We start from the raw sequence: 25,566 nt of genomic DNA, 5'->3' as shown, positions 1-25,566 counted from the left end.
ATAAGAGAATTTAGATATTTTTAATAAATTCTTCATATCTAATTTAATTTTACTGCACTTGAATTACTATGTTGAATTTAATAAGATATGCTGTGAAAATAACAGATTCCTAAGATACATTTGATGAGATTTAATAAAATTTCAGATAAGGAGAGTATCAATCTATTGGTTTATTTGAGTTTTATTAAAGTGATCAGTATCTTCATTTTTCATCTAAAATTAGAAGACAATATTTTTTCACATCCTGTTATTCCATATACTGAAATGGTATATCTTTAAAGAAATATAAAACAAAACTTTTGCTCATAATTAACACTAAGTAGGACCCAATCCCTTGAATACTGGCTTCAGTTCTAGAATGAACGAACACTTGTGGTGTGTCTGAGGTGTTCTGTTCCAGAAGTCAAGCACTGGAAGGACTGAGCTTCAGCATAGCCAATGTGATTTTCATCCTTCCTTCTTAGATTCTTCCAAGGAAACAGACTCCGGCACCATGCCTCAGCAGTGTTCAGGCTTCTATGTGAAAGACGTAAGGTTAGGGAGTGCAAAGGGAGCCCTCTATACATTTCCGACTTCCAGCGTGGAGAGTAAGATATTATAAGATGGAGGCAGTGGTGTGAAACACCCGCAATCCCAGCACTTGGCAGATGGAGGCAGGAGGATGTGGAATTCGGTCATCCTCTGCTGCACAGTGAGTTTGAGGACAGCCTGAGCTATATAAGACTGTCCCAAAAAGTATGGGATGGAGATATCTGTATACATTTTCAAATGGAGATATTTAATGGAGAAATAAAGTAGAAGGATCTGAAAATCCATCATAAATTAAAAGCTAATTAAAAGTACCAAAGTACAATTGAATTCCCACTCAAATGCATGATTGTTTCCAAGCCTTTTCATGTCCTATCCCATCATTGGCTTTAGTGGGGAGCAATTGATAAATAGAACTATATCTAGGGAGAAGTTTACAAATCAACAAGAAGCTGTGCTACCTCTTGACGTTTATTATCGTGCCTTTAGTTCTTATTGCATATATGGTAAGTGCCCGTTACAAGTAAGGAATCTGTGCATATAGGATGCTTGGTTCAGTAGAAGAGATGTCTATTGCTTCTCTGTTGACAGTCATCAGCATGCAAGCGCAGTATTTGGTGTGTAGGGTTATTGTCTCAAAAAGTGAAAAACTTCTTAGCTTTAACTGAGGAGGGAACATGATCTTTATTGGCTTATATGCAACGTTTAATTTTGGTTGTATGCAGAGTTTGCATAGTTCATGATTAGTTTCTAATGAAAACCTAGATGTGCTGTCAGTGACCTCGATGATCAGGTGACAGTGGCAAACAGAAAAATTTGAAGAAGAGGCATAACTTTTAAAGTAGAAAGGTCAGCCAGAACTGCCTGGAACAAAAAAACCAAAAAGAAGTTATTAACACCAAAGTCTCTCAAATCAAGCACAATAAACCCGTTTGGGGTGGGCCTGGCGGCAAGCCCCTCTCAGTTCTTCAGCTGGCTTCAGTCTCTCACGAGGCTACACTTCCTTCCTGGAATCTCTGAACATGCGCACAATCTAAAATGCACATAAGAAGAGAACTGAGCTCAGCCTTGCACCTTCTTCACTTCACAGGCAATGGAGTTTATAGAAGGTCTAGCGTTTCAGCTTGGGTCTATTAATAAACCTCCATTATGAACCCTAGACCCGTTACTCTAGTGTAGAGAGTGACTGAGTGAAGGGACTCGTGTTGAGATGCGGCTAATATTTACTCAGTTGCACGACACAGAAACATCCCCTTCCCTTTAGACACAACATGTAGGTGCCTATTTGAAGGACAGGACTCATCTCTCTGAGAGATAACACATACATCCATGGCAGGCACTATTTGGCTGAACCATATCTCAGGTATAAACTCTACCACTGAAAGAAATCAGCTTTAAAGTTTATCGGTGGTTATACCACGGAGAAGACTGACACCTGCTCCCCAACAACAGTGGACTGCAAATAGCCCATCCCATGGGCTCCTGCCCCATAGACTGGTGCTAGTCTGAGCCTCCCATCTGACAAGTTTCTTTTTGCAGCAGGCTGCAATTAATGCAGAAACTCATAACTGGTCAAAGTGCTGAGAACAGGCGATTGTCAAGTACTCAGTCCTCCACTAAAGCTTAGGAACATCATGGAAGAAGGGCAGAAAAAATGCAAGAGGCAGAGGACTGGGTGGGAGGCTGAGAGTCTGTGTCTTCTGGACAAGACAGGGCCATTGCCCCTATGAACTCACACAGTTGTGGTTATCACCACAAGGCCTACACAAGTTTAAGCCTGTCACAATTCCACTCTGCATGGGGGAGAGGTTCACCAGGTCCTCACGGTCTGGAGGAGTTCCCGATAGTTGACGGCTGATGGAGAAGGGGCTCATTTTCTCAGTGGTGTAGTGGCTGATAAGTTGACCATGCTTCAGTAAATAATCTTATACCCAAGCTCACGAAAGCAACCCTAATTAAACCCCAAAGATCACACATACACAGTGGGGGAGGGGAGTAAGAAGCATGGGTATTGATTAATGGGAAAGAGGATTTTATCAAGAGACAGAGAGGGATGAGACAAGGTAACAATAGTGACCGAAGTTGACCTAAATTCACTACATACTTATATAAAAGTGATTGTCAAGGGGAGAAAAAAGGCACAAACAGAAAATATGGTGGAGCAAGAATCATGACTGAATTCTGAAATGGACAAAAATACACAGATGACAGGAAAGAAAGGAAGGAGAGAAGAAAACCAGCTTTAAATTGTTAATTCACCACTGAAAAGAACCCAAAGCTTGGATGGTGAGAACTTCCTTCAAACCCATACTATTTAATTGTTTCAATTAGTGTTCTTGTTTGTAACACATGGGTAAAGAAAGTGTACTATAGGTTCCCATTAAAACCACTAGGTCTTTGGTTTCCCATAATGGTTATAATGGTTTCCTGAAAGAATCTTGTTTATGACCCCTCATAAGAAGGTTGTTTTCAAGTGATTAGGGAAATTTGAGCCCTTAATAATACTTAACTCAGAATTTATAGGTTTTACCCGAGTTACAAAATTCAGCTACAAGAAGTGCGTGTCCTGTGCACCAGACACTAGAGCGATGGCCTGGCGGCCTCTCGGGAGCTATTTCCATCCCATGGCAGTGAAACTTATCCTTACTTCAGCTGCAGCCAGTGATGTCACCTCCATCAGGTTCACTGCTCGGAAAGCAAACACGGCAGCTGCCAGCACTGGAAAAGAATGCACACTATTTCAACTGCTGGCCTCCTCAGCAGCCCGGACACACGTGCTCTGCCCACAACCACCACACAAAGCAGAAGGAGCGTGCAGTGCAGCTGTTCCCCTGCCCTCTGCCCTAAGGAGCCGTCGTAAGTGGGACATCTATTCTAGAGAACAGCGCCTGGCCACTTCACGGAGTGAGTCCCATAGTTTGGGGGAAGGAAAATTGGGTGGTCTCAAAAAGTCATTTATAAACAAACGATTTCCTTCACACCAGCAACTAGCACTGTAACTGTTGAAGTGAACGGCGCTCTAAGGGTGGTCTTTCAAGTCAGTTCATTTTGACACAGATATTTCTAGTATATGCAATTGAAAAGCCTCAGAAAGTCACATGAAGTTAAATTTTAAAAACTCATGTGTTTGAGGGAGGTGTCTCAATATAAACATGGGTGTAAAACCGTTTAAAAGTGACTTATAATATCTTGTTATATTTTATCTTTGTGTACTCATTATTGACTTTCATAGATATTTGACTCTCTAAATGGCTAGTTCTACACAGAGGGCTGTTGTAAGGCTGATCTTAGTATTTACTTTGTTAGCTACAAGAAAAATACGTTAAAAATTCAAAAGCATATAGACAATTTGAATTTAGTAACAGACATTAAGTAGAAACATTGGGACCATCTGTTTCTGTTAAACAAGCACACACTCTTTATCAATATAGGAGTGACCATGAAACTCCCAGCCAGTGAGGACCCATTTAGTAGACAGGCAACCCTGGTGAGAAAATAGAATTGCCTGGACAGAGCCCCTGACTCTACCATTTTCCCCGTGGCCTGAGCTGGTAGTGCACTCCCTACCCTTCAAGCACTGAAGCGGGAGGTAAACATGATTTGAAAGACTGGTTCTCGGGTTCATTGCATAGCCAACACAAACCTTTTTATACGATTTTACCATGAGAAAAACCATGGCAGTTAATTTTCATGCCATCCACTGAGAATTAAGTACTATTATCCGGCTCATTTTGCTAGTGTAGGAACTGAGGCATGGTGAGCTGGCTGACCTGTTTCTGGTCACAGGGAGAAACAGAGCTGATACTTAAGCCTGGTTCTAAGTCCTGTGCATGTGACCCTTGCATGATTTCCCTATTGAGTTCAAAGGCAAGGAGTAGGACTCAGCCTTGACATCAGAGACTGTGTTCTCTTAGGGAGGGTCAGCATTGCTGTGCCTCAGAAGACTCCAGACGTGGCCCTTGGTGGTCCAGGGCCCTGACAGGAAGGCTGTGCTTGAGGAGTGGAATCAGGCTCTTGCTGTCCAGGTCTCCAACTCACCCCATGGAAGGAGCAGTGCAACCAGGGGAGCTCAGGCATTCTGTGTGTAGATGAGAGACTTTTGGGATGTCTGGCAAGAGCATTGTAATGAGACAGAAAAGAAAACCCTGTAGAAAACTCGGGGATAATCAGAAGATAAATTAAAGTGAATCAGCTGGAACTATTAAACATGAAAAAGGGGATTAAGAGATCTGGATCAAAGGGCTTTCTTTCTCTTTAACTGAAAAGAGTTAAAAAGGAATGTAAAGTCATGGAACATGATGTTTACAAGAGTATTAAATCCATTTCTGCAGGCTAACATTTGTTTACTGCTTCCCACTATCTGGAATCATATTTTGGACAGTGGAAACACTTTAGAGGCTAAGAAATATGACTCCCACTTTCATTTCTGTATATAGTTGAGCAGCTGTGAAAGTTTGACAGGATGTCCAAATATTTGCTGCAGCAGGAAAGAGTCCTAGATGGTGGCCAGCTGTGCGTCCGAAGGTAGAGAAGTCCACTGACTGAACCTCAGCATCCAAATGGGAGCGCATAGCCTTTATTTATCTTGGTGTCACATCACACAAGTGCCTTTCTGCGTGCTTCATGCTGAGTTTGTCCAGCCCCTCTGTACGGAACAGAGCTTGCCATGGAGAGAGGAGCTATACTTTGGGGCATCCTTAACTGAAGTCATGCTGCATATGAAATGTGGACACGGCTGTGTTCACTCTGGGTTTTCACAATTATTCTCACTACTTTAATCCTAATAAACTCTATCATGACATCAAGATGCCTCCGTCTTCAGCTCTTCTTTAGTGGTCTGCCAGTCATAATTAAGGACAGATATATTTATAAAAAGATTTCTTAAGATTCTATAATAACATATTTGATGTTAAAAGGTGGCTCTTAAATACCTGTATCAAAACTATATGACATAATTGATAGAAATCTGTGTATCTCTTCATGAAGTGATTTATTATTACAGACTTCTCCATGAATTCAAAGGCTAGGAGCTCCAACACTCCAGTTTCATCTGTAGATGTTCTAAAAATCTTGTAAGCTTTGAGAGCATTCAGGCAAGTGCGTGGGTGCAATATATGGATCAGTTTCTATCTCTTTGCCAGTCCGGATTTAATTAATGCATGAACTAACAGAGTACCTGATAGAAAGCAAACCCAGTATTCCACATACTTCTCTCTCCCTTTCTCTAAGCTAAGGCAGTGATGAGGGACAAACCCGGAGACCTGGAATTTGAACAGTCCTTGAAAGTTTTCTAAATCAAAGCTTCTTCCACGGGAAAACATTTCCACTTTCCAGGTGGCAAAGCTCACGCTACTCAATTACTTTCTGAGAAAGCATTTCTCATACCGTGCTCCCCCACTATCTTCTCTGGAATGACCAGAACCTGAGGAGTATGCTCTTCAAAGTTCGGGTATACCCAAAGAGAGTAGCTTGGTGAAGTCTAAAATCCAGACATTTGTGAAATGGTAGCAGAAAACCAGACTGCTTGGTCTGGAAAATAGAAGACTCCAGGGAAAGATGGGGGATTGAAAGCAGAAAAAACATGAAAGCATCTTGGTTTAAAAGGGGCATATTTGGAGCTGTAGAGATGACTCAATGGTTAAGAGCACTTGCTGCTCTTTAATACAACCTGAGACCAATTCCGAACACCCAAGCAGAGTGGCTCACAACTGCCTGCAATTCTAGCTTTGTGAGGTTAGATGCCCTCTTCTGGTATCTGTGGTTACCCCCCCCCCCCCCCGCCGCCCACACACACACAAATAATGTCTTCAAAAAGAAAAAAAGGGACACTTTAAATTTTAAGTTATGTTATTCATTGTGTGTGTGTTCACATATGTATGTGTGTGGGTGTGAATGCACAGTGCACATATGGAAGCCGTGCTCCGTGTGTGGAAGTCTGAAGACAACTAGTCGTTCTCTCCTTCTACCATGTAGGTCTGGGGATTTGACTTGGGTTGTCAGACTTGGCAGTAGGTACCTTTGTCCACTGAGCCATCTCAAAGGCCCTATAAGGGGCACGTGTTAGCCATAACCGTAAACAAATGGGTCCTCTGAAAGGGCAGGATTACCTAGCACTTAAGCATAGAACAGAGGATAAGGGCGCTTGGTCAGAAATGTCTGGAAGGCTATAGGATGCTCTCTGACATTCCTGCATTCCTAGGTGATCTGCTACTGTCCTTCAGCTAAAATGAGGGTAGACTGTTCTTCCCTAACAAGTTTATATGAGCATTAAGAAAAATGACAGAAGGATGCTGGGAGTTGTTAAAGCATCAATCAATGTCAGGCTGACTGCACCTGAGGTGACATTTATCTTCATATACTTTATAGTTATTCTAATTTCACCTTTCCAAATGTCACCCAAATACTACGAGACTCTGTCATTCCAGAAAATGTTAATATGGTGCCCAGAGAATATTCTTGGCACATTATTTTTCTTATTGCTACAATATCCCAGAGAGGTGATTTTAACAGTAAAGGCAGGAAGCAAACAAAACATGGCCAGGCTTTCTGTACACCATATGTTGTTGCAAAATATCCTAGTTGTTACTTGAATTTTCTAGTAATCCCAGTGACAAAGAACTGAGTCAGCTGTGCACTAAGGTGCAGACCACATAAGGAATCTGTACGTGGAACGTCGCAGTCTGATTGGTTTACATCTGTTGTATAAACTGCTTAATCATTAACAATGGATGAATCTATGGCTTCCTTGAGCAAAAGAAGAAGTGCTCCCCCCCTTTAAAAGAGACAATACCTAAGAGAAGAAATTTTGGCACCAGGGTAGAAGCCAGAGACTACTGCAAAAGTGAAAAAGCTGGGATGTAGGATGAACTGCAGCCCAGAAGAGGCATGCCGTGAGGTATGCAGGGGGCTCACGGGACAGAATGTTCTCAAGCTGGGGGTTAGAGAATAAGGCAAGTATGTCTGCTGCACAAACCCCACAGAGACCAGGACTCAACTGGAGTAGGGAAGTTAGGTGGGTGTATCAAAGAGCAGAACTGCAGAACCGTCTTCTAGGCCTGCTCAAGCTATTAAATATTCAGTGATGGATGCAGACCCTTCTCTAGTGACTGTAGGTGAGTGTCAGACAGGAAAGGGGCTTCATGTAGAAACAGCATGGGTTTCACAAACAAGCACTTACTCTTACCAGCAAGAATTTCCAGAGAGTTATATCCTAGGATTCTATCCCACAAAAGTAAGAGTTGATCTGTAGCTAAGTATCCAGAAAAAGCTCGAACCATCCACTTAAATGATATACGAAGTCTGTGGACAAGAAAATTAAGAATTAATTGTGTCGTTAGATCCTCTCCTCAGAAAAGGCAATATTAGAAGAATCAAACCAATTCTGCTTTTATTATAAATATTTTGAGACTCCTTATTTCCTAAAAACTGAAAAAGGTCACTGGCAAGCAGGTGGATCTTCAATCTGATGTCCCTGAACTATTAAGAGGAGGAACTGTGTACGATGGAGTTCATGTTTATAAACATCTTACACTGATCAACAGTTGTATCTTAATTTTTGGCAAGTCATGACATTTTGGATTGTTGTTCTGAATACTTTTAAAAAAACGTTCGGTGCTTTTATATTTTTCAGCTCAGTAAGTTTTACCTGTACATCTCAGCCAAACTGCTACATGGGGTGGATAAAATAAAGAAATAAGTAGAAAATATGGAAGAAAAATGGTTTAAAGTAACAACATACCTTAGGATTCTTACTTCAAACCCTTCATTTTAATGAGGAGGTCATAAAAACAAATTCAATTGAATTTATTTTGCTACAAAAAGTTCAAAGATATATGAGATCCCACTTCTATAAATCATTTATATTACAATAACAGTTTCCCCCACAATCACAAAATGAACCCTTTGGTTTTACTGTCATAAGAGATAAATAAACCTCTCACATTTCTGTATTGTCTACGAGCATCTAAAAGTCACTTGACTGTACCTGAGAGGTCACAGTCAAATTCTTTGTGGAATTATTCTAGATTTTAATATGATTAAGTATTGGTCAGTGGTATTTACAAATTAAGCCTTTTGATTGATTTAAAATCAAACAAAAACTTTGTCCATAAATATTTTAATATTGAGAAATACATCTAAATAATTATATTCAATCATTTTCATTTTACTCAAATTCTCAGTTTCTTGGGGAAGAAATGGTATCTCTCTTCATATAGATAACACAACAATGACTTTAAAAGCACAAACTTGTTGGGGGTAATTTAGCATAGCAGAATCTACTCTTGCAGGTATATAATTCCATGAGTTTTATATGAAGAATGACAAGATGAAAATTGTAGACTTGAATAGTATAATAATTATTTGAAAAAGATGAAACATAATGATACAACCTCTAAATTACTGAGTAAGTCTGATAGACTTAAATGAGCAAGGAAAAACTCGGATGAGCATATATCCATAGAAATATGATCTAAAGAAGTCCCTAGTCTCAACCACAGAAAAAAATCATCGGAAAATCAAGTAACAAAAATTAAAAAAAACACATAAATAAAAAGCACGTATAGAGTTTCAAGCACCTCGGTGGGGTGGGGGAGCAAAATTGGAAGCATGGACATGGTGTCACTGTAACCCAGAAGAGGAGCAGAGTAAGTGTGGCGCACAAACACACTGGGAGATGGCAGCTAACAAAAAAGTCCCACAGTATGACAACAGATATAAATTCATACGATGATCAACAGACTCCAACAGCATAAACTCAGAAAGATCCAAGTCTAGATATATTGCAATCAAGTTGCTGAAGGGTAAAGATTTGAGTTTTGATAGCAACCACAGAAAGGATTAAAATAATCCTTCCTGAAATGTTCAGTAGAATTTCAAGCTATTCAGACACCCAAGCTTAGAATTTTTTTTTAAAGTGGAATATATACATTTACTAATAAAATGCTATGGAACAGGAGGCACCTACCTGTGGAGCTCCAAAAAATGTGAGCCTGTTTCTACCTTGTCTGAAGGTCAGAGAGTTTGAGGATGCTCAAAATTGTTGACAACAACCAGGGCTACACATCCTGACCCAGGACGTGGTTCCTTGGTTCTTTTGACTTTGAGATGGCCATGCGGGGAGATCCACTCCAGCCTGACAGATGGTCAGGGCGCAAGTCTACTTCTACTCCTTCTTTTGAAACGGGAGGTTTGACCTTGGGAGTGGCTGTATTCAGGATATTTGGTCTAGGGTGAGTTCACTGCCTAAACAACAGAATGTTAATGACTTTATATCTCAAGGTATTGAAGCAAGGAACTGTTCAAGTTGTCCTTTGTACTGTGTTAAAGAAGTCTTTTGTTGCCTTCTTCCCCCTTTTGTATTGGGGTGTAAAAGTGTATGGAAAATTAAATGCAGGGATTTCAGTATTCATTGAATCTCCCTCTGGACACCGTCCTACGTCTCTGTTTTATTATTTTCACTTGCATCTTCACTCCCTTTACTATTTTTCTGATTCCCACACCCCTACCCTGGTAAGAAGTATTTTTGCTGAAGCTGGTCACCAACACCTAACAAAGATCATTCATCAACAGGGTAAACAAAAAATGAATGGTGTGGATAAACTGGAATAAAAACAGGTCAGTTTTTTAAAGTAGCCAGAAGTAAATGAAAAGAAAGAGCATAGGAAACAGAAAATTCTAGAAAGATAGATTTCAATAAAATAATATCAATTATGTTAAGTAATAAGTGGCATAAACATACTGGTTAGAAGACAGATTACTATATGGGAAGAATCAACTATACTTTGACAAGAAACGCACTTGAAAATTAAAAGCATTGATAATTGATATATTAAGTTAAAAATAGAAAACACCATGCCATTAAAAGAAAGCTATCATGGTTATATTGGTATCTAGTAAATAGATTTATGGTCAATAATTAAGGACAATAATTGGGCCAAATCTTCTAAAAACATATATTTAAATTATATATAATAATGAAGGAAGAAGACATCTACAATTGTATAGAGACTAATATTGCTCAATAATTAAGAACAAAAGAAAACTGACAAAGAGCTAAATAAAAGTAGAAAAAAACGTTCCAACATGTTAATTTATTGACATTTATAGACTTATGCCAAGTATTTATGGGACACAAATCCTTCGTGTGTGTGTGTGTGTGTGTGTGTGTGATGGTTACAGAACAAGTTTTAGGAGCTGGCAGTTGTCTTTCATTCTGAGGCAGGGTCTCAGGCTGTTTCTCAATGCTGTGCTGTATACTTCAGCTGAGTGGCTTGTCTGAAGATGTCTGGTACAGCCTTCTGTTTCTGCCTCCCATGCTGCCACAGTGCTGGGATTGCAGAGGTAAGCTATCACATTCAGCTTTTTATGTAGGTCCTGGGGCTGGGAGGATGGGTTGTCAGGCTTGTATATCAAATATTTTTACACAGAACCATTTCCTTGCTCTAAGAACATACGTTCTTTTCAGGGGATATGCAACATTTGTCTTGATTGATTATATTTAAGTCAAAAATAAATCTAAAAAAATTCAAAGCTCTGAAGTCATATGAAATGTGCTGACTAACAACAGACTATAAACAGATTGCAATAGTGGAAAAAAACTCCAACATTTCCAATATTTGGAAAGTAATATCACATTTAAAAATTATGGGGTAGGGATTAAGGCAGGGTGTCTCATTGTCCTGGCTGTCCTAGAACTCATTATGTAGACTAGGCTGGCCTCAAACTCACAGAACTCTTTCTACCTCTGCCTCCCAAGAACTGGAATTAAAGGAATATGCCACCATACCCAGCTCAATTTTGAATTATTTAATAAAATGTTTTTCATATCCTTCTCCCTCCCTATCCACATAACTCCTGTTCTTTTGCTGTCTTAAAAACCCCATCAAACCCCAAACCACAATGTTTAGGTGGGGCTTCACCGTGGCCCCGGCATTCATTCTAAAATGTCTGAGTGGAACTTTAGTTGCCACAGTCCACACTCCACCTCTGAAAAAGCCTCTCCAGGGAAGGTCAAGATCACTCCAACAGGCTATTTAAACTGCCCCCAGAGAAAAAACATGTGGTCCTTCCGGTTCTCCCCCACCATGTTTTCCTGGAGGGCCACCAGAGAGGACATCCATTAATATGGTCTGATTTGGATTATTGCATTGGTGGGGCGGTTTGTTGGGCCATAAAAACTTTATACAGACACAGAAAAGACAAAACAACTACATAACTCACAAAACAACAATAAAACCCATAGGGTCTGTTTCAGGTTGGTCAACTACTTCTGGGCATGAAGCCCATCTGAAGCATGGCTGATATACCTAGTGCCATTACACTGAAGAACACTAATTTTTCCTTTCAGCAGGTATCAGCTGTAAATAGCTTCTTGGTTAGAGGTAGGACTTTGGGCCCTCTTCCCCTTCTCTTGTACATGCTGTCAACAGTCACTGTGAGTTCATATGTGTATCTGGAAGACAGTGTTTCCTTGGCTATTATAATCTATCCACCTCCTTTTCACAAAGATCCCCGAACCTTGATGAAGACATCCCAGTAAGGGCTGAGTGCTCCAAAGCCTCTCATTCTCAGAACATTGTTCAATTGTGGGTCTCTGTGTTAATTGTCATTTCCTGTAAGAAGCTTCTCTGATGAGAGATAAGGGATGCACTGATTTATGGGGATATCAATATATCATTAGGAATCATTTAATTGCTACATTCATTTAGTAGAATAGTAGTAGTAAGTTTTCTCTAGGGACTATTATCTATCTAGTTCCCAGACTTGTTAACAGTTAGTTAGTTCTATCTCTGGTTCTTGGAGCTGTTAGCAGTTTCTGGTATGGACTGTATCTCATGGAGTAGGCCTTAAGTCCAATAAGAATGGGTTGGTTACTCCTATAACATTTGTGCTACTATTGTACCAGTGGGTATACCTCTCAGAGTTCATAGCTGGGTGAGACTGATGGTCATTTGTGTATAGTACCTTCTAGCAATATGAAAGCTAGTCAGTAAGGGTCTAATAGGAGCGTGAATGATTTCTCCTTAAACATTACTGTTTTTAATATACTTGATGGTCAAATAGGAAATCACAAAGGAAAATCAAACATTTTTAATTGAATGAGATGATAACATATAAAAGTTTACTGGGATGAGGTAAACTCAGGATTGACTCTGAGAGAAATCTTTAACAATAATGCTTGTATCGAGAAGGAGAGGTACCAAAAATAAGAGTAAAATAAACCCAAAGAAAGTATAAAGGTAAAAAGAATGAAAGAGCAGAAATAAGAGTCACTGAAACTGTAAAACAAGAGAAAACTTAACAGGACATCAGGACATAAAATTCATTCTTTCAAAGATGGCTAAAGTTAATAAATTCCCAGGCAGAATAATCAACAAAAGGAGGTAGGGCAGGGATGCATTGAGCCCTATCCCCAGGACCAACTCCAACAAGAGAACTGACTGATGCAAATTGTCCTCTGATCTCCACGTGTGTGTGTGTGTGTGTGTGTGTGTGTGTATGAGAGAGAGAGAGAGAGAGAGAGAGAGAGAGAGAGAGAGAGAGAGAGAGAGAGAGAGAGAGAGAGAGAGAGAACATTGTTTTCTACCTATCTTATCTGCTGGGCTTTTTATACTTCCTCCTGTTGAAGAATTTTAAGTCACTAAAATCTAAATGTAGAATTCTTGTAGTGATTTAAAATGTGTAAGTAGACTAGAACACAACTACCACCAACACTTTATTTTCTAGCAATGAACTGAACATCTTCAAGCCAGTAAAGAAAAAGCCCAGCTATATCCAACTTTCCATCTCCCAACAGTGACCAGAGGTCAGCGAGTGACCCTTTAAAGAGCTCAATACAAACTATTTTTGCCACATTCCTGTTTTACAGTCTCATTTAAGAATACAATACTTTTCAAAAGAGGCCACAAAAGAGTATCAATTCTGAATTATCAAAGCACAATAAGAAATATTGTTTCTTAAATAACACTTGAAACCTTTTTCAGATCCAATGGGCATCAGAGAAATGCCTTCTATGTCTGTATCTTGTCTATTCTCACAGAACCTGGAAACAATTCCATAAGGTCAGACTTCTCTTCACTTTTAAGATAAAGAAATCGAGATATCTTGATTTAAATAAAAATATGAATTTATAGCTCACATAACTTTACCTGGATGCACAGCTTAACAGAAATAGAATTTGCAGCTGGGTTGTACTAAGGCAGGCACTTGCGACAGATTTACGTATGAAGAAGACAAAAACCACACTTAGTTGTCATTAAGTCCTGAGGCCTTAAAGAGTTAGTGTCCTTTCTTCACACGGACCAACCTTAACAGTGTGTGAGGCTGCTTAGAGAGGACAGGAGCAAAGCTCTAATCTAGATGAAAGTATTTAAAAGGAGACAGAGCCATTTACTGAGTTCAGAGCTAATCCACATATTCACCAACATTCGCCTGCTACTCAAACTGAGATCAGTGAAGCAAATGCGAAGTTCTACTAGAGAAAACACAGGACAACTGCTGGGAGGGGTTTGGTCTCTTCCCTTTAGTGAAGCCAGCAAACTTTAACCTTATACAGGGCACAGTTGATAACTCTAGTCCACACTGACTTGTACCACACTTCCCAGGCTCTATTTGTTTCCATAAATGTTTTCATTGTGAACTGAAGTTAGATGAATTTGGTGGTCCTTCTACCAGACACAGAACTCAATAGGATCCCAGTCATTCTTCTCAGCACATTGTTTTTTCCAGTTGCTGGACCTGGACTCAGAGGCTCATACATGCTGGACAAGTGCTTTCCCACCGAGCTGCGTACCCAGCCCTCTACCAAGAACCTAATTGTTCCTTCTTTCACAATACAGATGCACTTAATGACTGGTACTTTTGGGGGGAGAATTGTCGCCGTGCTTCCTGGAGGATAGACTGTGGCTGTGTGTGCAGGCAAAGAGCAAGAGTGCTGTTTCCAGCTTCACCGTGGAAAGCATTGTGAAGAGGCAGGAAGGCAACAAAAATACTCACGGCTGAGCTCCGATTTCTCTCAGGTGGTAAAAGAGTTGGGGAAGATAGGTTTGAAGAAGAGTTTCAAACAGCAGACAGAGTGACACAATACCCTGCATCCAACAACGAGTCAAAAGAGAAATAGTTTAGTCTTTTAAATACGAACTATGGTAAAACATCATTCAAAAAGACAATGCATATTAATATGCTTTGTGAATCAAAACAAGAAAACACCAATGGATCTCAGACACCATTTTTAACAGTAAATTTTTATGTTGTCATAAATATGCATTGTTGACCTGCTAAGCAGTCTCTTTTTAAACACAACAGCCCCCACCCCGCCATGACTGGACCACTCAAGGCAAACATAAGCATTCTTTACAGAAAACCTGCCACTTTGTGAGCCACACAGCATCACTGAGGTCTAGCAAAAGTGGTTTTCTGTGCATGTGCTCCAGTTCCCGGCATGTCCCGGTGCTTTTGCTCCCCCCATCCCTCTTCCCATGTGTGTCTGTGCCTCCAGCCCCCCTTTTCGGAAAACACTGCCTGCTTTTCTCACTTCTTTGAATCATACCAAATTATCAAACAAAAAATATCTAATCATTATCAAACAAAAATATAATTATTATCAAATAAAAATCTAATCATCATCAAATAAAAATTCAATCATTATAAAATAAAAAATATAATCTTATCAAACAAAAATATCTGATTACTAAGAATAAAAGTTTTGCTTGTTTTGTAAATTTACTTTTTAAAAAGCGGCAATATTTGTAAAATAGAAGTAACCAATTTAAGCAAGTTACTTTGTTTTTTTGTTTAAGTGTTTTTATTCCTTAGCAACTCTAAGTTTTTCTGGGACTCAGCAATCCTCAGGTTGCTCTTTGTAAGGAAGTTTTCACCCTCTTTTTGAGTTTCTAAACTGTCATGGTTTTAAATAGTTGCAGTCTGGCTATAATCCCGAACATGAGATGAGTGTCAGTCAATTCCCCAGAGAAAGAAGGAAAGGGGCAGGGTTAGAAGGTGTGGCTGGGTATTGTCCAGATAGTTTGTTTTTTCAAATCTCTGAGGCATAAAATGTGTATGGGAGTCTATATGTACATGTTTCAGTGTGCTTGTTTGTATGCTTGTGTGTGTACATGTGTATGTATGCACACTGTGAGTGTGAATGTGTGTGTGTGGCTATAAGACTATGATCCTGACAATGATATCAGAGAGGAGAATTATTAATAATCATCTTTCTGTTTATTCTAGGTTAAATAGAAATGGAAGATAACAATTAAACCCAATTCTCTTCAAGAGAGTCTCAAGATGATTTGTTAGCTTATCTGTGACATTCTAGAATTTTCTTAGTTGCCAGCTTTCACTGACAATGCAGGAGGGCAAACTGAAGACAAAGAAAGTGGAGCAGGGGCACACAGTTGGAAACGGAAAGATAAAAACCAGCTGTTCAATTTAGTAGAAAGAACGGTCTTCACTGGGCAGTTTGGCCGGCCTGCCCTGCCTTCCAGTGACAGGTTCTTCCAGAGAGCTAGGTAAGCTACCCTCAGGAAGACCAAGAGCACAAAGGGGAAAGCTGAAAGCAAAGTAAAGGCTGCCTTGGCCAGGGCTCATAGGCAAAGAAAAGATAGGATAAAGAAGTAAAAAAATAGAACAAAAGACTTAACTGCTATTAATATAGGAGCTGAATAAATACAAAGAAAATGTGTAGCAAAATAACTGATCATTGGCCACAAGACAAATAATGCTCAATTTTCATTTGAAAAGACGAAGTGATAGTAACTATAGCAATAACGCAAACAAGAAAGTGGCTATTTATATGCAGAGCACCCATTCAGTTCTCACCCGGTACGCTCTGCCCTGTAAACTCCCCACAGCAGCAGAGGTGGCCTCATCAACCTCCCTTCTCAGACCCGGTGTCAATAAAGGAGGGAGGCATCTTTGTAAAGGATGAGAATCTAGATAGCCCATTTTTTTTAAACACAGAAAGCTAAAAATCTAGTTAATGAGAGATGTTTTCCTCGCTACTCTGCAAAATATTTAAACATCACTTTCTTCTCTCTCATTGATTCTAGAAATACATTATTTGAAACCATAAATTAAAATTTTTTGCTGTGTAATTTGAGCAGGAGACTTTCTCTTTAGGGAAAGAACAGTTTAGAGTCTGAGTTGATCCAACTTATGAACTTACAGAAGGATGAGAGGAGATGGAGTGGAGTCTGAAGAAAAAGCGGACGTACATTTCACGGAATATCTGGTACAATTTGTATGGTTCATGATACAGAAAACACAGCGGTGCGACTAAAAGAGAAAGCAAGTGGTAATACTGCATGACTAAAGGGTTTCGGTAAGTTCATGAAATTCAGAACACAAAACAAGAGAGTATCTTCTCCATACCCGCAGCAGAGTCTGCTGGTCATGCACAAATTGTGTTTTAATGTTGCAAGTTCAAATAACTGTTAAATATCATACATGTACAGATTATAAATGGTTAGAATCCCAACCTATCATCTGGCTGAGACGGAAGTGACAGAGCTATATATGCAGACAAATGAATCAGCAGGGAAGCACCATCCGTTTCTTACCCCTTTGCTGAGCCGGGTGTCATAGCCCGTGCTAGCCTTCACCCCGAGCTCCCTCTGCCCCTCAGCCTCCCGAGTAGAAGTTCCTCATTCTTCTTTTCAGTCACCATAACAACTTATTCATTAGAAGAATTGTTATCTGAGATTTGCAAATGGAGAAACTAAGGCACAAGAGCCGAGATATTTATACAAGACTACAACACAGACTTGCTTCAGTGTTTGTGTTTTCATCTGTCACACCAGCTTTTCGTTCCTGTGTCCTTGGAGATTTTCAGAAATGAAGAGCCCACCCCATAGCACATCTTAAATGTGACACCCTACACTTTTCTCTCTAAATCAGAGCTTCTACAAAATACGTAATTTTCTGCACCTTTGTTGTTAGCACATAGGTAGAAAATTTATCTGTGTATTGACTGTGTTTCTCAACCTTACTAAATTTATTTATTAATCCTCACAGATTATCTGATTATTCCTTTGGATTTTCTATGCCCATAATCACAATATCTGATAAGAAGGAAAGTTTTATTTTCTTTCCAGTATTTGTTTATTTATTCCCTTATTTATCTTGTTTTGCTTCATTGGCTATGACCTTCAAAGGACTATACTAAACAAGCTGTACCAAGGGGATATCTTTATCAGTTTAGAGACAAAGCTTTTAATGTTGCTAAGTATAATATTTGCTATATATTCAGGTATTATTGACCAGAATAAAGGCATTCCCTCCTATTCTTAGATTTAGATAAGAGTTCTTATCACAAATATTTTGCTTATTAGTATAAATTATTCATGATGAGTTTCATCATTACATTTTCACATATGTATATAATGCATTTTTATCAAATTTACTACCAGTTACCCTCGTGACTTCTTTCTGCACTAGACAGTGCTAACTGCAGATGCTCACAGCTACTCAGAGGGATGGAAACGAGTGACACTCGACTGCCCAGCCACGAATGGGATATCTGTTACCCCCTTCAAATTTCTAGAAACATCATGGAAGAATGGGTAGAAAGAATGTAAAAGTGGAGGAGCAGGAAGCCGTGGGAAAGTAAAGATGATCACTGACTTCTTCACATCACAAGGTCACTGTGTTCTTCAGTTTAGAGTGGCTATGCTTGCCTACATAACATCAACATCTGATTCTAGAGTGGGGACCATCTCTCTCATCAGGTCCCGACCCTTCCTGAGGATTTATATTCAGTTAATATAGGGTGGGAGACATTGTCCATTTTCTTCAGTCATGTAGCCAACTGGTAACATGCCCATACTTCTGTAAAGAACTCCTCAACAAAAAGAACAATGTGGAAAGATTAGCATTCCAGACCTCAAGGTGCATTACAGAGCCACTGTAATAAGAGCAATATGCTACTGGCACAAAAACAAACATGTAGCTGGAACAAGGAGATACTTCTCATTCTTCCATTTCATAGTTTAAGAACTCTCTGTTCAGATTCCTAGTCAATTTTGTAAAATATGTCTTTGGTTGTTTTGTTTTTTGACTCTGCTTTTTAGTTCTTCATATAGTCTGGATATTAATCTTCTGTCAGATGTACGTTGGCAAAATTGTCTCCCATTCTGTTGACTTCCTCTTCACTTGATTGTGAAGTGATTGAAGAAAAGCAAATGAACAAAATATAAGACCCAAACACGAGTACACGTAACTACAGCCAGCTGGTATTTGACAAAGATGCCAAACACATACACTGGATTAAAGACAGCATCTTTAACAAATGATGCCAGGAAAACTGGTAGGTTACATATAAAGAGCAGGAGTGAAGAAGCCCCAGTTGGTTATCCAATCCCAAGTGGTCAGTCCTAAAATCATATATGTACAAATAACATTCTATAGACTGAGCAGGCTGCACTTATGTAACAACAATTAAAGAAAATAAGGTCAGGACTGGAGAGATGACTCAGAGGTTAAGAACACTGACTGTTCTTCCAGAGGTCCTGAGTTCAATTCCCAGCAACCACATGGTGGATCACAGCCATTTATAATGAGATCTGGTGACCTCTGTAGGCAGACATGGAAACTAACACTGTATACATAATAAATAAATAAATAAATAAATAAATAAATAATTTAAAAAAAGAAAAGAATGTCACAAATTTAAGAAAGTGCAAGGTGTGTATGGAGGTGGTCATAGGAGGGACTGAATAAAGGAGAAGAGTGAGGAAATGGTGGAATTATATTTTAATTTAAAAATAATAAAAATGTGTATGCATGTTTGTGTGCATACATACAGATGTGTGCAAGTCCAGGCATGTGAAGCCCAGAGGTCAATGTTGTGTGTCTTCTTTTATCACTTCCCATACCACTTGGTGGGTACAAAGTGATGTACATCAGCTATAGAGTGTACAAAGTGGCTAGTCTGACTGGCCAGCAAGTTCCAAGGATCTACCTTTCTTCATCTCCCCCAAGCCCAGTGCTAGGTTAGAGATGAGTGCCATCATACCCAGCTGTTGAGGGCCAGACCCTGACCACCGTCATACTTTGTGGCAGGCACTTTACTGACTGTGCCATCTCGCCAGTCCTCAAGAACTTTAATTTTGGAAGTTAAGTCAGTAAAACATAAGATAATTTCTCAATATTTTTAATAATTCATATTGAAAATACAAATTTTGAATAATGTCTTCCTACTATGGGTTATATTAAATATTTTATGGTATCAGAGTCACTATGAGACAGAAGATGACCTTGACCTCCTCCTCCCTCTACCCTGCGTGCTGAGATTATAGCCATGCTCCACCATGTCTGTTTTGTCACCATTGTTTTTGTGGTGCTGGAGACTCCTGCATGACAGGTAAGCTCTCTACCAAGTTACATCTCTCAGTCCCTGACATATCAAAGTAGCTTCCACTAACTTAAAATGTTCCTCAGGCCAAAGACTCACTTCCATAACAAGTGCTAAATGACATTTTCTTTTGCATTTAGTTACTGTTAGTTAAGCACAGGTAGGGCAGTCATTCAGATATCCACAGTGGGATGTCAGAAAACGCTAATCATGGGGACCAACCTGACCACAGATTCTACAATGCTGACAAACAAGGTCACATTTTCCAGGAATTTGAGACAGTACTATGCAAATATATAAAACTGAATCTCTAAATATTAAGTTTAACAAAAACGTCTTGTTTATTTGTAGTGTTTACATATGGTAGGAATTGGGTCGGGCTCTATACTATTTTGGTAAACCCTGAGGGCAGTGGATATTAAGTAAACAGGGAAACCAGTGGAATAATTTAGCATTCTTCTTTTTGACAAAGTGAACCGAAAAGTTGCACAAATATTTTAATTGCTTGTGCACAAAGCCTCAGGGATGCGGCCTAAAGCACACTTTGCACTGAGACTGATGAATAACTCAGGGAAAGCCAGCATTTCATATAGCAAATTCTACTTTCTCCATAGGGCACGAGAGGAACAAATTTCTTTCAGGGAGTTAATATCTGAATTACTTAGAAATAGAGAAAACTTCATATATAGTACATATTTTATACAGATATACAGTGAAAAGCAGAGAAGTGTGCCCTTCTATTTCGAAACTAAAATTTGAAATTTATCAAATTACATTACTACTTATTAAAATAGCCCAAATCAAAACATCCCATATATTTAAAAATTATAATTCATGCTTTAATTATAATATAAACTTAAGAAAAAGCAATGTGATACAAATGCATGTCATTAATAAAACTTCTAAATGAAGAATTAAAATTTCCAATTTCCAATGATTAAAGAAGAGGCCATGAATTTAAGAGAGAGGAGAGGTATGGGAAGAGTTGGAGGGAGAGGGAGGGCACAAATGATGTACATATTAGTACTCATGTATGAAATTCTTAAAAATTATTTCATTAATAAAAATATATAACCTCCAACTGAAGATTTTATGAATTCTGAGATTAGCAATCATTCTAATGCAGAAACGAAAAATGAACTTAATGTCCACAAACATAAATAATACAAAAACTTCTACAAGGAATCAGTATTCAAGGCACCACAATATTTTGTTGAATTTCCTGATAGAGCAACAAAGCAGCAAAGCATCAATCAATTACAAATAATATGTAAAAAGTAAGCATGATCTAAATTTTGATTTCATGCATATTTCCCTACTTGAGGGTAAAATGCGGGGAGTAGGAGGAGGGTGTTGGAACTGGGACTGGTATGCAAAATGAGAAGAGATTGTTTTAAAATAAATAAATAAAATAAAATAAATTTACTCATTAACTTTTAAAGCTACATAGATGTGTGGCAGAACTTTACTAACAAAATAAAAATATGCTATGCACGTATAAGACTATTAATCTATATAAATGAAGATCAGAAGACATTTTAAACCAGTAAGTTTTGAATTGATTTTAAAAGTGAATAAGATATCGTGATTTGTAAAATGAAGAGACTGAAGTGGCAAAGTGCTAACTACTTCGAGATGGTTAGATGTGCAGGAACACCAGCGCTGCTACCTGGCTGCTGCTGGACCATGGACGCCTCCAGTTCCTAACACAGCACACGTGTTACCAGGCTGCTGCTGGGCCATGGACACCTCCAGTTCCTAAAGCAGCACACGTGAACTCAAAGAGTTCAATTATCTTGCACCATCTATTTCCTTATCAAACATTTCTCCCGCAGGTAGATCAGTCTTAGCCTACTTAAGTGGTCATGAACATGAATGGACAGAGGCTGACGCTCCTAAGATCTGCCAGATGTTTAACCCTTTATGGTATCAAATAGACTTCAATTCATGTGTGTGTACTATACATTTTTGTTTGCTTTTGGAGACAGAGTTTCTTTGTCTAATAGCCCTGGATGTCCTGGAACTTACTCTGTAGACCAGTCTAGTCTTGGACTCACAGAGATCCATCTGCCTCTGCCTCCTGAGTGTGTCACTACTGCCTGCTTAAACATTTTTACTTGGAAAAATTTTGAAAGTTGGAGTTTTTAAAATTGAATAATAAAAGGCAAACATTCCTTATTGTCAAAAGTAAAGTTTATATTCTTAACCTCTTCATGTAACATGCTAGAGGTTCACTACAATATTGCGTGTTTATAAAGTAGAGCTCATTCTCATGCAAGCCTGGGAGAACCCCATCTAGACAGCACAAGATGAAGGTCTTCTTGGTCTCCTGCATACTTACTGTATACAACTTTGAAAAGTACATTCCCATTCAGAATGACTTTGATAATCAATGTGGAAGTATATTTTTAAAGAAAGATAATGGTATATTGCTGACCTGTGTTAAAAGGGCAAAATATTCAAGTATTTCTATGTATCCCAAAGGTAATGGGAGAATAAATTAGATGCAAAAGTTATTTAACTCATGAATACTTACAAATTAAGTGACATCATGAAGTCATACATCAGGAAATATGTTCTTCCTCTTGCCAATCTTTGTTAACCATTTACTATTCTTCATTCAATGATTGTAAGACCCCAAAGGTCTCCGAGCTCTCAAGCCTGTACATGCATTTCCCTAAGGATGAATGAATGTTCCAGCAGAACCAAGAGCAGGCACACCAAGAGCCAGGAGAGTTCATGAGCCACCAACCATATTGTCCCTTCCTTCAGATTTTTTTCTGACATGATAATTTTTAGAAGACTCACATGAGGGTTTGTCCAGAAATTTATGCAACCTGATTTTGAACCTACTAGAGTTAAATATTTTGGTTTTGATTTATTTTTGAGATAGGGTTTCTCTGTGTATCCCTGGCTGTCCTGGAACTTGTTCTGTAGACTAGACTGGCCTTGAACTCAAGAGATCTGTCAGCCTCTGCCTCTCAAGTGTTGGGTTAAAGGCGTGCATCACCACCACCTGGTTAGAGTTAAATATTTTAATGAAAACAATTCATATATTTTGATCATGTTTTTCCCTCCCCAATTCTTTCCAGATTCTCCCAATCTTCCCCACTCAACTTTTATGCTCATTTTCTCACTGAGAAAAAAACAAAACAACAGAAGAAAAATCCCTCACAAGGCCACAAAAACAAATAAGCAAAAGACCAGTAAAACAAAACAAAACAAAAGACAAAAGGAGAAAAGCAAAGCAAAAAGCCCACAAAAATACTACTGAATCTCTTAGGATTGGTCTTAGGTGTTACCTCTAGATATGCGGCCTGCCCTGAAGTATGGCTGGTAGCCAGTGACACTCCACTGGAGGAAAAGTGATTTTCCCTTTGGTAGGTATCAATTGCAGACAGCTTCTTGATTAGGGGTGAAACCCCATATCCACTTCCCCCTCTCAGTGCTGGGACCCCATCTGGTTTGAACTAGTGGAGGCCTTGTGTATGTCGCCACAGTCTCTGTGAGTTTATATGTGTATCAGTTATTGGAGGCATCCATCACCTCTGGCTCCGACAATCACTCTGCCTCGTCTTATGCATGGATCCCTGAGCCCTGAGGTGAGGGGTTTTATGGAGACATCCTATTTAGGACTGAGTGTTCTAAGGTCTCTCACTCTCTGCACACTGTACAGTTGTGGGTCTCTGTGTCGATTCACACACGCAAGAAGAACCTTCTCTGATGAGGGCTGAGCAAGGCACTGATCTATGGGTATAGCAGTGTGTCATTAGGAGTTATTTTATTGCTATGTTCCTTTAACAGAATAAGGTAATAGATTTTCCTCTAGGCCCATGATCTATGTGGTCTCAGGTTCTTGACCACTTAATAGGTGTCAAGTAAGGATCCCATCTCATGGAGTGGGTCTTAAATCCAGTCAAAAAGTGGTTGTTTTGTTCCTACGGAGGAGCTGGAAAGAGTGTAAGAGCCAGGGGATGGAGGACACCAAGAAAACAAGGCCCTCTAAATCAGAGTGAGAAAAGCTCAGAGGAACTCATAGATACTGAAGTAGTATAGTGGCATATTATTTGTATTTTAATAAATGAATCTTGTCTGAAGATCAGAGTCAATGCTAAAGTCACTAGAGGTCAGATAATGGTGAAATTCACCTTTAATCCCAGGATTTGTGAGACAGAGGCAGATGGATCTCTGTGAGTTCAAAGCCACCCTAGGCTACACAAGATCAATGCAGAAATAACCCAGGAGGTGGTGGCTCACACCTTTAATCCCAGCACTAGAGGGAATAAAAAATGAGAGGAGAGAGAGGCTGAGACTGCTTAGTTTACGGTTGCCCAGCCTTGGTAGACATAAGACTTCTCTAGTGGCTTGGCTGCTTTTCTGATTTTCGGGCAGAACCCCAATTTCTGTCTCTGGGTTTTTATTATTTGTGCTACAAAGTAGCATGCACAGAGCATACATGGGACTCTACCAGTCACACTGTGTACATATTATGGCTTCCAGTTTAGTGTTTTATGGATTCAATTCCTGAGTACGAGAACAAGTGCATCTCAGATTCTTGTACCTTCTCCTTGTTTCTTTTCTTTCTGTTGGTTTCCTGCCAACTTTAATGTGATAGCTTTTATTTTATTTTATCATATTTTATTTTGTTATATTTTAATGTTATCTCTTAGAAATCTGTTATTTTCTATTTTATTTTTTTCAAAAAAAGAAAACAAACTTTTTACATTTTACATACCAATCCCAGTTCCCACTCCATCCCCTCCTCCCTCTCCTTCCACCTTCTCCCCTACACCACCCCCACAGAGAAGGTGAGACACATTGCTTTGGGAAAGATCCAAGGCCCTTCCTACTATATCCAGGCTGAGCAAGATATCCATTTAAAGAGAACAGGTTCCCCAAAAGTCAGTACAAGCAGTTGAAATAAATTCTGATGCCATTGTCAGTGGCCCCGCAGTCTGCCCCAGCCATGTAACTGTCATCCATATTCAGAGGGACTAGTTTGGACCTATCTATACTGGTTCCTTTCCTGGAGCTGGTGAGCACCCATTAGCTCATGTAAACTGTTTCAGTGGGTGTCCCCATCATGGTCTTGATCTCTTTACTCATATTCTCTCTTGTCCCACTCTTCAACTGGACTTTGGGAGCTCAGCCCAGTGCTCTGCTGTGGGACTCTGCCTCTATGAAATCTGTTATTTTCTAGTGAGAGACAGAAAGAGAGTGAATCTGGGTGAGAAAAGGGGGTGAGGATGAACTTGGAAAAAAAAGAGGGAGGGGAAACTGTAATCAATAAATTATGTGAGAAAATAATCTATTTTCATAAAAGGAAAAAAAAAAAGAGAGTAGTTGGTTTCTTCCATGACATTTGTGCCATTATTCCACCACTACAGGCAGGTTACTGTTATAGATCACAGGGCTTGTAGCTGGGTGACATTGATGATTATCTTTCTTCTCTGATGGTGTGAAGGGTACCTTCCAATACAATAATGGTAGTCATTATTGAAGTTTGTAGTTAGGCACAGCTCAACATTTCCATGTTTGATGATTTAATTAACTGTCTTCTTCAGCAATAGGGCCTTATCAGACTATAAAGAGCAACCAATGGCCTTAGCAATATCCTAGATGTTTGGGGGTTTCCATGGAGCTCCTTTGGCCAATGAAGCAACAAGATGTAATTCATTCCTGCACTG

At 39.3% G+C, this 25,566-nt stretch overlaps 1 protein-coding gene across 5 annotated transcripts in view; it reads right to left on the bottom strand.

The window, feature by feature from the left end:
* Window positions 1-237: 237 nt before the first annotated feature.
* Window positions 238-25,566, bottom strand: part of Tbc1d19 (TBC1 domain family member 19) — a 114,807-nt gene continuing 89,478 nt past the window's right edge. Inside the window, exons 17-21 of one of the 5 annotated variants that reach the window (XM_057772207.1) lie at window positions 16,694-16,803; window positions 14,524-14,615; window positions 7,712-7,827; window positions 3,176-3,246; window positions 238-1,392 (exon numbers count right to left, since the gene is read on the bottom strand). In XM_057772207.1, coding sequence (XP_057628190.1) covers window positions 1,318-1,392; window positions 3,176-3,246; window positions 7,712-7,827; window positions 14,524-14,615; window positions 16,694-16,803 — 464 coding nt within the window. In that variant the 3' untranslated portion in view covers window positions 238-1,317. The remainder of the gene's footprint in view (window positions 1,393-3,175; window positions 3,247-7,711; window positions 7,828-14,523; window positions 14,616-16,693; window positions 16,804-25,566) is intronic. The other 4 variants (XM_057772206.1, XM_057772204.1, XM_057772205.1 and 1 more) reach the window with 4 other exon arrangements.

Source organism: Chionomys nivalis, chromosome 6, assembly GCF_950005125.1.
Source record: "Chionomys nivalis chromosome 6, mChiNiv1.1, whole genome shotgun sequence".
NCBI lineage: Eukaryota > Metazoa > Chordata > Mammalia > Rodentia > Cricetidae > Chionomys > Chionomys nivalis.
Note: the sequence above shows the minus strand (reverse complement) of the source record. Positions and strands in the feature narration are given on the sequence as shown.